The sequence below is a fragment of the Pseudonaja textilis genome, chromosome 2 (genome assembly GCF_049901715.1).
Source record: "Pseudonaja textilis isolate UNSWEBS1 chromosome 2, rPseTex1.2, whole genome shotgun sequence".
Taxonomy (NCBI): domain Eukaryota; kingdom Metazoa; phylum Chordata; class Lepidosauria; order Squamata; family Elapidae; genus Pseudonaja; species Pseudonaja textilis.
Window position 1 is genome coordinate 225,082,862 of NC_141991.1, and position 19,481 is coordinate 225,102,342.

The window sequence follows — 19,481 nt, forward strand, 5'->3', positions numbered from 1 at the left end:
ATTTAAGTTCACCCTTTTCATTCAATATCTCACCATATCTGTTTGTTCCTTTTTATATATTATTGGATAAGAAAAAGCTTCAATAGTAGATATCTATAATGGAATTTTTAAATAGTGTTGTCTTTTTATCTTCTTCCAATTCAAAAACAATGCCTCTCGAATGTAATGTCTTCTAAAATACCCCTGTGTTTTAGTTCCCTTGTACCAAAGGAAAGCAAGTCATACCCTTCTAAAGTCAATAGTTTACTGCTTTTTTTTTTTTGAAATTTTTATTTGGGTTTTCACAAAAACAAAATACAAATAAAACATCTTTTTGAAAATAGCATGGTCCCAGGTTATCACTTCTTCATACAGACACAAAACTCAATTTCATGCTCATTTTTATATTCTATTCCATATCTTATTACCATTTTATATTTTCTACAGAATTTTTCCCCTCTTTTAATTTTCTCAACTTTGTTTTAATTATCTCAATTCAAATCATTATATTTATACTTTTGTCTGTCCTGTTACAATTTCACATTATCTTTTTTTATTAAGCAAATTTTTCCCTGTAGTTACCAATTAAGAGTATGACACCTTTACATCTTTTAATTTTATCCATTCAAGCTCTTATTTAAGCTTCAGTGTAAAGCTTTAAGATGATAGCATTCAATATAATACATAACTTCCAATCAAATTCTGCTTGGTACATTCTTAAAATAGACACTATATTCTTAAAAAGAAAAAATTATATATATATGTAAATAAAACACATTACATTCCAATTCAATTCTATCATTAATATGCATTAAAATCTTAACATCTTTAACATTTCTTTTCAATTGAATATCATACTTCCTTGGGAACACATAAACTTTCCATAGTTAATTCTTTTTTCCCCATATTTCTCACTTATATTTTTATAAATCATTAGTAATAATTAAAAATGTTCCCTTTTAATTCTCTCAATCATTTTAATTCATTTATTTATTAACAAACATCCCACTGCATTACAATAAATATTTTATCCATCATATTTTCTAAAGTTATAATAGTCTACTGCTTCTTAATGTTATCCATTTCTTTACCCACATCAAACTTGTCGCCTGGTAATACAACTCCCAACTGGGCAAAGCAAACCCTCCTCTTATTCTTGCATCCTGTAACAATTTTAGTTTTATTCTTGCTTTTTTACCCCGCCAAATATATTTTGGCACAATTCTATTTAAGTCTTCAAAAAACTCTTTCCCTAATCGAATTAGAACTGTCTGGAAAAGATATAAAATTCCAGGTGATACATTCATCTTAATTGTAGATTTTCTCCCAATCAATAATTGTAAATTTTCCCATTTTGTTAAATCTGTCGCAATCTGCTGCTTGAATTTAAGATAATTGTCCTCCTTCAGTGTGCTACATCTTGGTGTAATTTATATCCCTAAATACTTAATCTTGTTTGTGACCTGTATTTCTAAAATTTCTTCCAGCTCTTTCTTTCTTCTTACTAACATATTCTTTGTTAATATCTTTGTTTTATCTTTATTTATTTTCAAACCTGCTACTTTTCCATGTTCTTCTATTTTTTCTATTAGTTTAGGTGCTGTTTCCAATGGATCTTCTAATATAAATACCAGGTCATCTGCAAAGGCTTGCAATTTATACTCTTCCTTTTTGATTTTCATTCCTTTTATTTCTTTTTCTTCTCTAATGTTCCTATTCAACACTTCCAGTGTTAACACAAACAGCAGAGGTGGCAGCGGACAACCTTGCCTTGTCCCTTTTCTTATATCTATAGATTCTGTTAGTTCTCCATTTACCATAAGCTTTGCAGTTTGTTCATGGTATATCGTTTCAATGGCTTGGATAAATTTTTTACCAAAGCCCATTTGCATCAATTAAAATAAAATGAATCGCCAGCTCACATTGTCAAAGGCTTTTTGTGCATCTAGGAACATCAAGGCCATTTGCTTTTCAGGATGCACCTCATAGTATTCCGGAATATCCAGAATAATTCTCACTTTGATTTGTCTCTTTGGCGGAAATCCATTTTGATCAATATGGATAAAGCTATTTAAATATCTTTTTAGTCTTTCTGCCAAAGTTGAAGCAAAGATTTTATAGTCTGAATTTAATACGGATATGGGTCTATAATTTTTAACTTGCTGCAGGTTTGCATCCGCCTTCGGTATAAGTGTAATATATGCTTCTGTCCATGTTTTGGGTATTCTTTTCTTTAGCATAACTTCGTTCATGACTTCTAACAGGTGAAGATTCAATATTTCCTGGAAAGTCTTGTAAAATTCCACTGACAAACCACTGGACCGGGTGCTTTTCCAACATTCTGCTTTTTTAAGGCTTTTATTAATTCCATCATCATTATATTCCTTTCTAGCATTGTTTCAATGTCTTTAGGTATATGGGGTAAGTTCGCTTTCTGTAAATATTGTTTAACTTTTTCTTCTTGAATATTCTCTTGAAAATATAATTTCCAATAGTAATCTTGTATAATTTTTTTCTTCTCCTTATTTCCATAACATGTATGTCCTTCTTCATTTAGGATTAGTTGGCTAATCCTTCTTGATTCTCTCTCCTTTCTCAATTTATAGGCTAGCCATCTGCCTGGTTTATTTGCATCTTCAAAGTAATTCTGTTTAGCATTTTAAATTAATTTTTGTGCTAGTTCCTCTTTTTCCATTAGTCCCATTTTATGTTTAATTATTTTATTTTTAATGTCTTTTTTTTGCGGGAACTTCTGTAGATCTTTTTCCAATCTTTTATAATCATCCTCCAATGTTTTGAAAGTCTTTTTCTGTTTTATATTTCTTTTCCTTGTATAGTCTATTATCAAGCCTCTTGTGCAGGCCTTCATCGTGTCCCAGAGATTCTGTAAAGATGTATCCTCTTTTCTATTTTTTTTAAAAAAGAAAGCAAGTTCTTTCTCTATTTTCTGTTTAAAATCTTTTTATTTTAATATTGTGTTATTTAGAGTCCATCTAGATCTCCTCTTATATCTTTTCCAAATAACTGTCACAGGATTATGGTCTGCCCAGGTGCTTGTTTCTATTTCAATCTCTCATATATTAGCCAGTAATTCTGCTGACTTTCATATCATGTCTATTCTAGACCATGATGCATACCTGTTTGAGTAAAAAGTGTATTGCTTGCTTTCCACATTTCTCTCTCTCCATGCATCTTTTAAGTTAAATTCTTCTATTATTCAAAAGAAAGATTTTGGTAGTATCTCTCTAGCTTTCTTTGTTAATTTTTGTGTTTTATAGTCCAACCGATCATTAATTATTCCATTAAGATTTCCCATCATACAAATATTAACATAATCCTGTTCAATGATTTTCATATGTAATTTCCTGTAAAATTCTTAATTATCATTCAGAGCATAAATTGCAATTAAAAGTGTTTTAACATTATTGTCCATTATTTCCATCATCAAAATCCTTCTGTCGTCTCTGTGTAAATTAGTTCTGCCAAGATTGCATCTTTAATGTACAATACCACACACCCCTTTTTAGATTGTGCCAGCAATGTAAATAATTTCCCTATTTTTTTTGTTTCAATATATATTCTTGTTGTTTTTTGATGTGTACTTCTTGTAAGCAAATTAATTTTCATTTCTCTAGTTTGTGAAATACTTTCCTTCTTTTAGTAGCCAAATTAAGTCCATTTATGTTAATCGTAATCAATTTTCTTCCATCCATGTTATGCTTTGAGGGGGGGGTTATTGCTCTAGTAGGTCTTAATTCTCGTTGCTCTCTGGGTTCACGACCTACTGCACCTTCCTCTTTTTCTTTTTCAATTACTGCTATATACTCCTTCTATATACTCCTCCTGGAATTCAATTAATGACTCTCCCTTTCTTGCTTCTTCCTCCTTTCCTCTAAGATAGTCTAAGTAGAATAACTCAGCTTTTTCAACTGTGTCAATTCTGTGTCTTTGTTCCTGCCAGGTGAACAAGAGTCCTTCTGGCATCAACCATCTGTAGTCTACTCTTCTTTTAAGTAACCCTTTGGTCAAAAATAAGTATTCTCTTCTCATCTCTCTTACTCTTCTTGGTACCTGTTCAAGCACCACAATTTGTCTTTATACTTTAATATTTTCTCTCTTGCTACCTGCAGTATCTGTGCCTTGATGATCTTTTTAGTAAATCTGATATGGAGTTTTCTTGGTAGTCTGTTTCTCATTGAATATCTTGTATAGATCCGGAAGATTTCATTCATCCCATCCATCATTTTCTCTTTGGTTATCTCTAACGCTGCTGCCGGTATTTATGTCATTATTTCAGCAAGATTTTCACCTTTTCCTTCTTCTACATTTTGAAATCTTAAGTAGAATTCTGATCTATCAATTTCCCATCCTAATGGTTCACACCTGCCCTTCTCAACATCGCTCAATCGAGTATCAATATCTCCAATTTTCTTATCCCTTTGTATATCTTCTTCAATTTTTTAAAATCTGTCTTCATATTTCATTATCATCTGTTGAATATTTTCTGCTTTCTCCTCTGACTTTTCAGTTCTTTGCTCTATATTCTCCATTCTCTTTTCAATCTTTGGAATTCCTTGCATAATCATCTGTAATGTCACCTCCTTCTCTTTCTCCTGTTGTAGGATTGTCTGTATTGACCGTTGTCCTCCAGATGGTGAAGAGGCTATTGGTATTGAGGAAGCTGGGGCTGTTGTCTTTCTGCTCATCTTGTAGTAGTTATCTGTAAAGAAAGAAAGAGAAAAAAGAGAAAAGGAAAAAGAAAAAAAAAGAGCAGGACTTCTGGTTTGGGTTTCTTCAGCAACAGACCAAAGTCCGCGATCGTGTGCGGTTTCGATCTGCACTCACCGCTGGAGCGCCCCAATCCTTTGGATTCGGGGCTGAAGCCACCCCGTAGAGGTGGTGAAGAGGGGGGAGATTGCTAGCTGAGTGGAGGGGAACCGCATCTCTCCTCCTTGGCTGGTCTAAGCTCCCTTTTCCGAAGGCGGTTGCAGCGGTGATCAGAAATGGCCACCTCAAAGAAGAACCCGACTGGATTAGATTGTGCAGAAGGAAGACAAAGAGGAAAACAGGACAGACCGGGCTAAACAACAGAGAACATCTAAGCAAGGTACCCTGAATCTAAAAGTATCTAGAGGGATACTTCTGAAAGAAGATCTTTAAGTGGCAAAGAAGAGAGAAAAGGAGGTTAAAAACCCTTTTTTAACCTTTATATTGACAATTGCAAATGGTATGGAAAGAAATCTATATTAATTTATTTTGACACTAATAGGCAACTTTAAGCTGAAATTTAAGTGTCAAAGGAGAATAAAGATTTTTTCTTTGGTCATTTTAAAGCCCTAAAAAGTAGAAAAGTGGAGGCAGAAGAGTGGAACTTGGAATAATGAAAAAATGGAGTACCACCTGAAAAAATAAAGATTAACAGAGAAACTTTGAAAAGGCTCCCAAGGATACTTTGTAACTGAAACCTTATTAAAAGATATAGTAATCCACGGAAAGGAAAAGTAAAGGAAAGAAACAAGAAGTTTTTTTCTCAGTCTGGGATCATTTGGTGATATAAAAAAAAGTTTTTGGCACTGGTTTTTTCTTTCTTTTTCTGTTTTTACTTAAAGTCAATCGGGTGGTTGTTCAAAAGTGTTTAAAGCATTACTCCTGAAGGAATTGAATATGAGTCTTAAAAAACAGAAAGATGCAGAAAGGGGAGGAAGATCCTTTGGCTTCGTATTTGAATTTCTTGAAATGGAGATCCTGAACTATGAAAAGAAAAAGCTTCAAGAGCAAGAAGAAGGGCAGGACAAAGAAGAAGCCATTTTCGACGATCAAATAATGCAAAGTATGGTAATAAGGGGGAAAAGGGGGAAAGGAATTATAAGTTTGAGATCAAAGGGAACAGCCAAAAAGAAAAATAGCCTGAAAAGGAAGTATAACAGCAAGAACAAGCAGAAAGAAAACCACAGAAGAGAAAATTAGAGAGAGAAGGGTATAAAAAAAGGGATGAGAAAAAAAGGGGGGGGGGAGATAGAAAGGGAAAGAACTTATGAGGGACAAAAACAGGAAAAAAGAAAAAGGGGAAACGTACTAGGATTAAAGGTATTTGCTCAGCTAGAAAACACAGAGACAATGGCTAAATTAAGTTAAAAGTGAGGATTTTGCAAAGGTACAAAAGGTAGTGTTGTGACAGTAGAATACTGTAATGAGTTAGAAATGAAATAAGTAAAAAATCTATGAGATAAAATTGTATTGTTATGTAATGGTATGTTTATTTATAGTTAATGCAATAATAAAGAAGAGAGGGAAACATCGTAATTGTTTCTAAAGATTGATAAAATATTGAAAAGAAATGTGAAAGATTTACAAGGAAATTTATACGTTCTAAAATGAATTTGAATAATTATTTTGCTTATTAATAGTAAATAACTAATAAGATAAAATTGTATGACTATTCAATGGTATGCTTATTAACAGTTAAGTAATAATGAAGAAGGGAGGGAAACATTTCAACTGTTCTCAAAGATTGATAAATATTGAAAAGAAACATGAAAGATTTACAAGGCTCATACCAGTACCAGAATGAATTTGAATAATTATTTTGTTCACTAATGTTTTTATATATATATTGTCTTTGCTATGTTTTTAGAACTTTTCTTTTTACATTTTTAAGGGGAAGTACCAAGCAGAGTCTGAATGATTAGATTTACATGATATAAAATAGATATTAGAAATTTGAATGTTATAATTTTAGAATACTTAAATTTAATGTTTAATGAAATTTCATATGATAATAACAATAAGACTTAAAGGTGTTGCACTCCGATTGGCAATTATAGAGGAAATTTTGCTTTTTAAGAATATTGGAAGAGAACATACTGAAATTGTAAACAAGACAGACGAAAGTATAAGTGTAATGAATAAAAAGATATAGAAATTTAGGTAAAAGAAATACAATTAAATAAGAAGAAAATAAGATAATCATAAAATAAAATTAAGAGAAATAAAGGGACAAATAGCGAGAAGTTGGAAAAAGAGTAATAAGATATGAAGCTGAATATATAAGATGAATATGCATATGAAATTGTGTCTGTATGGAAATGTGATAACCCGGAACCATGCTGTATTCAAATAAGATGTTTTATTTGTTTTGTTAAAACTCAATAAAACTTTATTTTTTAAAAAAAAGAAAAAAAAGAGCACAGGCAGGCAATTGCCACTCCAAAAATATAAAAAGAGAAAAAAAAATCTTCAGGCACTTGTATATCTTAATCCAATTATTTCTCTTAGTAAGAAAGAGAAAAGGAAGAGAGCAAAAAGAATAAAAAAATTACATTCTAGTTCCTGGAGTAAAAGGTTGAAATCCAAATATAAAAATCCAACTGGAGTGGGAGTAAAAAAGGAAGTGAAAAATAACAAACAGTTCTAATGTAAAGCCAGTCACTGCCACTAAGTATCCAAGGCTCTTTAATAAGTCAACTCAAAGTTTTAGATCCAGTATTTTCAAGGTCACTTCAATCTTCTTTCTTTCAACTTCAACTCCAGACTCTAGTTATCAATAGTTTCACAGGTGGGCACCTGTGTAAACAATCTGCCATGCTCATCCCACTATCTTTTCCAGTGCAAAGCTCAGAGTCCTTGAGTATAGCACAAATACATAAACAAATAGAAGAAAAAAGAAACAATATATCTAAGCCTCTAGATGGCAGTGCTACTTTTTTTTCAGTTCCCATTTGATTGAAAAATAATGTCAGCATGGTAAACCTCATTAATGAAGAACTGAGTTATATTCAGTTGACACCTTTTCCAAGCCTCCAGTTCTATGAACAAAAGATAACAGAAGCAGCTGCAGGTGAAAACACTGAATAGGAAAAATATCCTACCAATAAACCCATGAAAACGAAGTTATCCTAACCTTGAATCTGCAGACAGAACATGATAAATTAGCAAATATAATTTGTGTTTTATTTTATAGCTTTATGATGTGGTAAATATCCATATGGTATCTTAACCATTGTCATTATATTAAAAAAAGAGCTATCCAGAAGAAAAGTATCAAATATATCCAAGTCTGCCTAGAAGATAACTCATTAAGTGAAGTAGGTAGATTTAGAATTCAATCCTGAAATATATTCAGGATTGAATATATATTTAGGGGCACAGCAAATGAAAAACACTTAGTTTATAAAAGAGATGTGATAAGTACTGCCTTTTGACTACGTTGCAATACTTTTGCAAAACATTAAAAATCAAAAGTTGAGTTGTATCATTAATACTATATGTAAAAAGTCAAGTACAAGCATGTAGGGACCAGGCAAGATGAAAACAATGAATTACTTTAGGATTAACTAGTGACTAGTAGTCACTAGCAATGAGTAGTGAGAAGAATTAATTATTTTTAGAAGAAAATCACTTCATAAATCAGTAAGTCAGATGATTAATAAGAAAACTGTTCAGAATGTCCACATTTATGGAATATGTATCTACATACATATTTTAATTAACTGTCAAGTAACTAGAAGTAGATTAAAGCAAAATTTGCTAATTATTTGGAGGCAAAAAAAAAGGCATGCTCAGGAATACAGATTTGGAAATGTTACAGTGCCCCCTGCTGAATAGTTACTCTCATATAGGAAAGGAATACATTGCAACAGAACTTGTAACAAGTCTTGGAGCAGATGTATGTACTGCACAAGAGAACTTAGGCTTCCTGCATTATCATTCCCAAAATTGGTGCAAAGAATAATTCAAAACTGAAGAAAATGAAGCTTCTTTATAGTATTAGACAGTCATAACTAATCTAGCTAGTATGGCTTAACAACATATTTTACAGACTCAACCTAGTTGATAGTTGAAGAGATGATCTCTTCTTCAGTTAGGATACTGCAATCACAGATTGCAGTTCCTTTCTTTGCTTTACAACACAACCTCTAATCTCACTGAAAAAAGATCATTAAGACATCTATTACTTGGACCGAAACACAGTCCATTTCCAAAATATAATGCAGCAGCCACAGAGACATCACTGTGTGCTGCATTTCCACTTAGTACAATAGGGAAGCCTAGAAAATGATGTATTTTTAAGTTCCTGCAAATTAAAAGCTGAATCCTATGGCAGAGAGAAATATATGTTTCCTGGGAATATCAACTCAACTTATGTTAGTTTTTAATTACTGTAAGCACAGGTAAGGAAACATGCAATGTGACGTGCCGAAGCATCATGCAAAACATTTTATAGAATACTTTCAGGGATAGAAGTTATACCTTGTAGTGATCTTCTTTAACAGCATCGTGTAATGGTGTTACATGCTCATATCCTTTACAATTAACATCAGCTCCTGCTTTTAAAAGTTCATTTGATATTTCAAACCAACCAGCCAAACTGGACTCATGTAACGGAGTCCAACCTATAGAAGTGAAAAATACATTATTATTTTTCTAAGTGGACCAAAGTCATTATTGTATAATTATTTTCTACAGACTTACTTTCCATTTCAATACAATTTATATACTAAATTCCCATCAATTTCAAAAAAAGTCTGCTTAACATTAGACTCATTTAAGTATTGTTATGAAAATCAAGTTTTACTCAGCCATTCAACTTGCTCATTCTTTTTTGAAAAAAAGCAAGATACTCCCATTTATTCCAAAATACATCAGAATGTATTATAGGGAGAACACAATCTGCTGTTTGTCTATCTATATTCTGTTTTCTCTTATAGTAACGTTTAAAGTCTTGCATGAAAGTTACATCTAAAGAAACTATCATTCCAGTTTGAAGCTGAACACTAGTTTCACTGGACAAAATAAAATCATAAAAAATGTGAACTTTCAGTTTAATAATACTGATTCTGTAATTTTTATAAAACTAAATTTATGTTGGATATTGTACTTACCTGCATAGTCCTGGGCATTAACATTTGCACCAGCTTTTATCATTGCACACACACCATCTAAGTCATTTTCTGTAGCAGCTCTATGCAACAATGTCTGACCAAAAGCATCTCTTCTGTTGATTACAGACAGTGAAGTGTAATTACCTGAGGAATCATTGGAGTAATAATTAAAAATAGTCTGCTTTCCTAAGAAGTAAAATAAAATTGGAACAAATGAAAAAATTTTAATGGCATTAAATGGCATGAATTGTTGTGTGTTTTTGTTTTAGTAATGTGTAAAGATGTAACAGTTCTCCTGCTTCTAATTTGTTATGCAAACTGTAACAAGAAATGTAATTGACATTTTACATTTGCATACATGGTTAAGTAGCACAATTCATGTCTCTCAGTAGAGATTGTTGTACTTCCAAATAAAACTTCTATTGTGCAATCACCTTGCCTCCTTAATACATTTTAAAGGAGAAACAAACAAAATGGTTTTCTATTTGCAACCTGCCATATTTTTCATGATTTTATATTTTGTTTCCAAAACATCTTATGGAAGAACTCTATTGGATAACATCAAGAGTTACTGACTTTGCATCTGTAAGAATTAAAACTATTCATTTGATTACTTGTCACAGAGTAGTTATTAATACATAAAGTTATATATAGTAGTATATAAGGTTAAAAGGACATATATTAAATAAAGTATCAACTGATGTCATTCATATATCTGATAATATGCTAAGTGAAGCCTACAAAAGAACAGAGGAATATGGTGGTTGAGATGAAAAAACTTTTGGTAATGCTGTGTTTTTAACTCCCCAAAGGAATGTATCCCTGAAGATGAATGGGACAACTTGCCACAGTCAATTTGCCACAGGACAATTAACCACAGTCAACTCACTATGGAACAATTTAACAATTCAATTTAATTATTTAAAATAAATTTAAAAAATATCTTAATATTTGCCATATGACAATTTACCATTCAGATTTGAGGGAAAACGATTTGAAAATGATTATATATATCTCCGTACTTTGCTACAAAACTATGTGGTTGGGCTTAGTTTTGGGGGAGGAAAATTAGGGGAAAAATTCTGCCTCTGCCTACCAGCATCCATCATTATCCATCTGGCTACAGTTGAGGGCTGTTTGGAAACTGAAACAGTATTTGCTGTGTGAGCAAGGAGACAGCAAGGAGACTGGGCATGGCTTAGCTCAACTGTTCTGTACTAAAGCTGCTTGGTTCTGTGAAACTAAAACTGAAACTCCCCTTCTCTGCTTGTGTTTTGCATTTAGAACAGATTTCTTTTCAGGTGGGGAAGGGGAGTAGAACTCCTTAGCATCAGAAGGTGTTAATAATAATATACAAGATACTAATGCTCTGATGGTCATTTCGAAAAATTTCTTTCTTAGTGAACACCTAGAAGCCAAGAGGAACATACATGCTAAATTTCAAGTTTGTAGGCTTTATAGTTTTGGAGATTTTGTGATGATGCGTGAGTGGTATTTCGATATATATATATATATATGTGTGTATGTGTGTGTATATATGTTGGAGTGGGATGTACGATTCTCAGATCACAACTACAAGTATGTCTATAGTGGGCCACATTCCCACTACTAAACTTTTTATCTAATCATACAAATTATCTAGATCAGTCTTGTATGTCCTTGGATAAATAGGGATTAAATGCAGATGATGAGAATTTACCATTCAGATTTGATGGAAGATGACATATCAAAGTACACCATAATCTGAAAGTATTTATGCTGATTGCTTTTGCATCTGAGTCTGAAAAAAATAAATCTTCCTTTGTCTCAATGAAATTCTACTTTTAATTGAAACCATTTCCTCCAAAACAATGCAAACTTTAAAAAATATTCACATTTTAATACAAAGTTGTACATTGTAATATGAACTCATACACTTTGCTACAGTAACATATTTTAAAAAGTAAATTGCCTTCTAGCTGTAAACAGACCATCAAAAACAATACTTACTGGTTTTCTTGGCAATCCTCTGGCTCTTCCTTACTTGCTCAATTTTGGTATTTGCATCTGAAGATGAGCAATGGTATGTGCAAATTCCCAGTTGCAAAGATTCATATTCTTTATCTCTATCATTAAATCTGCCGACAAATAAATGGTTTGAAATTACAAAACATATTTTGAAAGCGCCACAAAACTTTTTCTTGTAATTAACTAAAATGGAAATTTTATCACCAAGGATAAGGTTTAAACTTGTCTAAATTTTAAACTGGAATTGTACATTTAAGTACCCTAAACTGGATATGTAAAAATAAAATTCGCCAAGGTAAAAAATACTTAATGATACTTTATTCAAATATTTAACCAATTATTATACCTGTGCATCTTCTGATGCATTCCTTCTAAAAATGGTTGGCATTCAAAAGTAGCATCTGTATTATTTATCACAACGGTCTTTCTTTGGTGCTCTGATTTCTTTAATGTATATGAAGTTGCTTCAAAGAGATGCTCACAGGAATGAATGTCTTTTAAACTGGAATTTCCTTTTTTAAATGGTCTGTCAGGAAAATCAGTTTTTTGAGGATCTGGATGGCACAATGGATGCATACATTGTTCATAGTCGATCTATGAAAAATAAATTGCAAAATGTTTCAAAATATTTGTAAGAGTTTAAAATATTGACACTTCTAATCATTATTTTTTCTGTAGCTTTAAAAATAAAGGATTTTAAAAAAATAAACCTGATAATTGGTAAGGAAAACAACTTTACATATGCAGCTAGTTGAATAGCTATCTTTTTTGCAGTTATATACAACATTTTCAGTCTTAGGAACATAGATTATGATGCCATTAAAGTCGATTCTAAAGGTTTACAAAACAAATTTCTTCTAGAAACTCATCCATGCATTTAAATTCATTTAACTACAATTTACAAAAACTGACCCAAGCAAATGTGTTATCACAGTGGTATTTGTGAAATGTCTTAATGTTTTTTCATTTTGACTATATTATTAATAGGAAAACGTAGCTATTTGGACCCACAAAGGAAAAGAAAGTAAGATTTAATGTAGATACATCCATTGTTCCTGTCAGTGCCATACTAAAGAAGCTGCTCATCCCGGATCAGATTTCAATAGCTACATATTCCTAGTTGCCAAAAATGTATTCCAGCAAAATGACATGTCAATTTTCTTGACCCATTTAAGGAAAGTAACATAATCAACTAGTTTGTCCAGTTTTTAAAACAATTTTATGGAGCATAACTTTGCTTAGAAACCTTACAAAACCAGTTATTAACTTCACATTTGTAAGTTATGTCAGTAACAGCATTTAGGGGACCCTTTGCTGTTACCATTCTTCCTCATTCTCTAAACAAAATCCAAGCTAGAGGAAATCTCCATTAAAGTTATGTTGCAAGTCATAGTTCAGCAAAGTAATTCTTAACCTTTTATGTTTTAACCCTCACCATTACTCAATTGAAGAACCTGGGCCCCAGTAATTACAGAGTATGAACTTTTGTAAGACATACAATACTGCTATTATATTAATCATTCACACTAAAGTCAAAAGATTTAACTAAAATTTCTACAACCATCTCAACTACATCTGAGTTTGAGTAGTTATGGTACATATGCTGCAAATTGAAAACTAATGTTTCAGCAGATGTTTCAAGGTATTTTTCTTCATTGGGAAAAAAAACATACCGTAGAAAAAATAAGAAGATTTTGGAATTCTTTCTAATCTTTTTACCAACAGCAGTCATAAGAGGTATAATTTTCTGCATAACAAAGTTAACATGTTGCAATTGTTTGCATGTGCCTGTTCTCCCCTCTTTTGCACCTTTTTGTGTTTGTATTTATGCACCCTGAGCAGCACTGGGTAAGCTACATATTCTTTTGCTCTGGATCACATCTCCAAGATGGAGCAAGCCCTAGAAGGCAATAGTCAATAACATTCTGAAGAAAATTGTCTCTCCCTTAGGGAAGCACTGGGGATTTATTTTTCTGAAATTTTCTCCACAGCACCCAGGCTGATCTGGGCCATTTTCAAACTTGATTTTTTTTTAACAGCTTCTCCCCAGATAGAAAATTTGTTCCCATCATGTTCAGTTTTCAGTGTTATCCTGGTAACAGAGAGATAAAGTTATGCCCTTTGCATAATTTCTTTCCAAAATTCAGTTGGATTGGAAAATATAAAAACAAAACTCCAAAATGTGTCAATGATTAAAAAGAAACTTTAATATATGTAATTTTAGTTTAGTTTAGCTTACTTTATTGTCATTGTCATCTTCAGTCTACATTATAACTATACAAATAAAACACAAACACACATCCTTCACATTCTATACAATTGAATTGAAACCTGATATTGCAATTCTGATCCACCTTGTACCTTTTTTAAGGCAAAGTAGATTATGGTTTTTATTGGGTGTCATGCTAAATTTGAGATCTCTTCACTTAAATTAGAAAGAGGTTTGGGTAATAACCTAAAATATAAGTTTCAAGAACAAAGGATTTTCTCAGTTTATGTTCACATTTTTAGGATTTTGTTTTTAACAAATATAAACTCTCTAAGAAGGAGCTAGGTTAACTTATACTGTATAACTTAATATAGTATATCTCCTCTTTTATGTATCCAAATCCATATGAAACACAAAATTAGCAGGCTTGAAATATATGTAACAAAACAAGAGATTCTCAAGGGTGGGTAAATCAAAACAAAGATGAAGACTAGATGCCCAAATGCTGAATATCTATTGGCAGAGAGTATAAAATAATTAAATACATATGGGGATGTAATAGTTATTGTTAAAATATCCAGTTATCTTTATTGATATTTCACTGACATATTCAGTCTTGTTGTATGAGGCCTACTCAAATAATTGCATACCCTGAAAATCAGATTTGGTCATAATCCATAAATTATGCTTCCTTTCTTTCCAAAGGCCATATTTGTCTCTGAAGTTCTGCTGATATTAGTTATACAAATTATACTTAAACGAAGCGATTAAAATCAAATTTCTGATTATAAAGTGAGCCCGTCCTAATAAATTATTCATTGATCATTGAGATTCTTTAGAAAATCAAATATTCTTTTAATAAACACTGAACACATACATGCATTAAAAATTATTTAACAGACTTGAACTGTCTGCTATGAATGCTGTACATGTTCTGAATGCCTCAGCAGTTGGGAGCACTCAATGAATCCTATTTGGGTACAGGAACTAAACTAGATTGATATTAAATAATATTTTACTGCATTAGAGTCTACCAAAGAATATTTGGACCCAGTACCAAATTGAAGAGACAAAATTCATATCTGAAGCTAATAATTATTTTTGTAGTGTTTCCCAGAAAAATGCATTGTTCATTAAGTCATAAGGAGCTGAGTTCAACTCAAAGCAGCCTGCATCTTTACATATTTTCAAAGATAGTCTTTCTTTATATGATATTCTTTACCCAGAGATATCAGGAATTGAATCTGAGAAATTAGGCAAAACAAATTTGCAATCACTAGGTTTTTTTTTGCATTTTCTGTACTATTTTTCAAGTATTTTTAAAGAAGATATGTTAGCCATGACATTATAGTGTATATAATAGCAGTGAGGTTTTCCTCTTCTTCATTAAATTTCCTGCTGACAGATGAAGGAAAAAGTTGTTAAACCGGACTTGCCCCTATGTTCCTGTTACAAACATAAAGTTTGGAGTTGCTTTGTTTTGTTTTAAGAATACGTAACTAATGATCAGCTTCTCAACATGGAACAATGTTAGACTTACAAAGAAAGCCTCTTCAATTCCAACTATATTCTAGGTTTGGGGAAAAAAGGGATATACAGTAGAATTCACCATATGGGTAATCCTCAATTTACAATAGTTCATTTAGTGACCATTCATAACAGCACTGAAAAAAGTGACTTAAGACTGTTTTTCACACTTACAACCGCTGCAGTATCACCTTGGTCACATGTTCAAAATTCCGATGGGTTCATATTTATATTCATATTCATAATGGTTGCTGTGTCCTGAGATCATGTGATCACCTTTTGCAACCTTCTGACAAGCAAAGTCAATGAGGAAACCAGATTCACTTAACAACTATGCTACTAACTTAACAAATGTAATGATTAACTTAACTATGGCAAGGAAAATGGCACAAACATTTCATTTAGCAACATAAATTCTGGGTTCAATTGTGGTTGTTAACTTGGGGACTACCAGCACTCTTATGCTACTTTATTCATGAGACTTCAGATCAAAGTTTTTGGGGAAAATATGATATCAATATCAATTAATACAATGGAAAAGTCTCGTTACAACATTTTTATTTCAAACTTAATTTCAATTGCGCATGCATAAGCAGATTTTAAAAACATAACTGTACCAAGTTTTAAGTATAGGTGGTCCTCAGATTATGATGGCATTTGTGATTGGGATTGCCATTGCTAAGTGATGTATTTGTAAATGATGGATCATATGAATGAATTCCTCAGTGACAGCAATCCTGACAGGTATTGTAATCTCAGGACTGTGCAAATCATTAAGTGGGAAGAGGCGAAAGTCCCAGGTAAGGAAGATGGTGTGTATGTGTTGTGGGGGAAGCTGCAGGTAATTGCCATAGAGCCAAGACAGATAGGGAGGTATGAGTGAGTACTTGAAATAGAGTGAAGTACGGGTGATACAGCATATGATCCCTGGGATCTCATACTGTATAGGGAAGCTCTTCAGGAGTAAAAGCAGCAGGAGCGACTTAAAGAGGTAAACTGCAATTTTTCCAAGTGTGTGGCCAAATTAATAAAAAGGAACCAGGGCATATAGAATAACTTTAGCACACTTAATTTAAATGAATGATTCTGACAGGTCAATTTAACATATTGCTTATGCATTTCCCTTCTCTCAGTCCTCCTCTCTCAGTCCTCCTCTCAGTCCTTCAGTTTATGAGAGAAGATGCAGACTAAATTCCCAATCCCCAGGAAACATTTTGGCAAAGCCCAAGGAAGGTTCTGGAAAAATAATTTTTAGCCAGTACTCCGAGATAACAAGATATAAAATATACACTGCTGATGTAAGAATATAAACTTGTGAACATAAGATGAAAATGTTTCCTAATAACACTCACTCACACACACTCTCTCTCTATATACTATATGTATGCATGTGTGTACATACCTGTTCGCCTGAAGTGCATGACATCTTGGCTATCATTACAGTTTTTGGTTCTTCATGGCATTGCAAATAACACTGAGATTTCAAATCAGTTTTTATTATTTCTGTGGCATCATCACGTGCCTGTTCGGGTGTTAGTTGCTTCACTGTTGTGCTTGATCCAGTTCTGCCTTCTACTGCAACTACAGATTCTGTCAAGGTGTTTAGAGCTGTGAAAAGTTCTTCTGGCAAAGTATTATTCTCCTCATTTACAGATGTATCTATAGAAAAATCATCATTCTGATACTCTAACATGTCAGGTATTTGGTTGGTTTCAAATTCATCAAGTGGTTTTATTACAAACATTTTAGCTGACACACTATTTATAGTCTCATTAGATGCTATTGCTTCATGAATTAGATCGTTATCTGCTGCATCACTCTTGCCACCAATCATTCCAACACTTTGGAAAGCCACTGATGTTTCTGGGTATTTTGGCACATCATTTGAGAATGACTTTACTGCATTCATATTTGAGGGAAGAGTTTCTTCTAGAGAATCACCCAAAAATAAAATTAAAATGTCTTGGTTACAATAAAGAAGAACTCACATTATTTCTATAAAGATACTCTTTAGTATAAATTTAATTATATTTTTTGGCATTTTATCATTTTATTACAACCATTTGAACACATTTATATTTCTCAATACAAGTTAATCTAATAGTAATTAAGGATGCTTTTTTTACAAAACGTTTTATGCTGCCATAACACAATGACCTAAAATTTCCAATAGTTTCTATTATTATCTTTAATTGACTTTTCTGATAAATTATGGAAGATTATCTAAGATTTCATCGGCCATATATACAAAAATAATCATTTCATTCTTAGCATAATTATTTATATAGCGATGAACTATAGTAAGCCAGCTTGATAAGTGCAACTAGTTCTGTAATATCAATATTTTAATTAATTTAAATATATAATAATTCCAAACAGGGCACAGCAGCTAATTCCCCTTTATTATATTGATCTATGCTGAAGTTCTGGGGGGAAAATAGGGAACAAGTACTAAAAATTTTGGAATAAATATCTGGGTATTTTTAAATAGATAAACCTCGAAAATCCTATTTGTTTTACTGTACATTTTAGCAGAACAATTTTTGAGTCTAGCATTTTGATGGATATTTTGTGATTAAAAAAAAAAGATCAACAAACCAAAAGAGTAGATGAAGCCATATAATGTATAGTTGAAATATCATTGGCAACTTCTTTTAACTTTTAATAAGCCTGGTATGTGGCAGCAGTGAATATTTGTAAAGAGCCTTACTCCTTTTTCAATGCCTTCTAGAATGATAACATAAAATCGCTGCCTTGTACATTAAAAAAAATACTTTACCTTTGGAATTCAAGGGAAGGGAGGATGAATTTTGTTGTGCAATGTATTTCTTGGGAGTGAAAACTTCAAATCTGCTAAGTATGAGTAAGCCGAGTAAAAAATCTCAAATACTTTGGATTTGAAAATTTGCTTCACTAGAACTTTTCCTTTTTTTTCATGTTTACTCTGTGGAACCAAAATTATTTGTAGATCTAAAATAGTTGTTCGGTAACAGTGCCTAGAAAGTTGTAGTAACAGCTATAATTTAAATTGCAACTCTATTAATTGTGGAGTATTTCCAATTAATATTTCCAAAGTTCTTTATGCTGAAATCATAGTATTATTCATTTAGAAAGCTCTGTAAATATTTTGTATTATAGCCATAGGTATGGCATATTTATTATTTTGTGTTATAGCACAAACTTTGGATAATGATGTCAGATGTAGGATTTTATGCTAGTCCAGTATAACAAGAACAATGGAAGGGTTATAGAAAATTACATGACTTTATTTTAATGGCCACATAGATTACTTGATCGGTCCAATGTGTTACGATTTTTAAGCAATATATAAAAGCACTGCTTCAAAAGTAAAATTCTATTTTACTAGGCACTAGGTTATTATATGACTTTTAGAATGCTCCTGATCTGAGTAAAATATTGTTCTTCAACTAAAGATTTGTATTAATTTATAAATCTTTAGTTGAACAATACAAATGTAACTATTTACAAGCAGAGAACCATTAACACACCAAAATTTTGATATGACATCTTGAGAACTCCGGGCACTTTATGTTCTAAATCTAGAAAAATAACAAACAAGAATTCTTTAAACTTCTCTGAATAAGATTATTTTAGATTTTATCATTATATTTATTTTTAAAAATCAAAATTTCATTTGCTTTCTGAATTATTCCAAATCCAGGGTGAAGATGGTTTTTAATTATGCATCAGTTTCTTTAACTCAGAAAATCCAAGTCCAAATGTAATATTAAAAATCTTTCTGTATAATGCATAGTTGATTCAATATACACTGCTCAAAAAAATAAAGGGAACACTTAAACAACATAATATAACTCCAAGTCAATCACACTTCTGTGAAATCAAACTGTCCACTTAGG

The 19,481-nt window shown here is 32.0% G+C and overlaps 1 protein-coding gene across 1 annotated transcript in view; it reads right to left on the minus strand.

The window, feature by feature from the left end:
- ANKRD31 (ankyrin repeat domain 31) overlaps window positions 1-17,622 on the minus strand; it is a 55,583-nt gene extending 37,961 nt beyond the window's left edge. The window contains exons 1-5 of the mRNA XM_087927175.1: window positions 17,006-17,622; window positions 12,214-12,461; window positions 11,850-11,977; window positions 9,861-10,004; window positions 9,229-9,371 (exon numbers count right to left, since the gene is read on the minus strand). Of these exons, the coding sequence (XP_087783301.1) occupies window positions 9,229-9,371; window positions 9,861-10,004; window positions 11,850-11,977; window positions 12,214-12,461; window positions 17,006-17,512 (1,170 nt within the window). The 5' untranslated portion in view covers window positions 17,513-17,622. The remainder of the gene's footprint in view (window positions 1-9,228; window positions 9,372-9,860; window positions 10,005-11,849; window positions 11,978-12,213; window positions 12,462-17,005) is intronic.
- Between the last annotated feature and the right edge of the window lie 1,859 nt (window positions 17,623-19,481).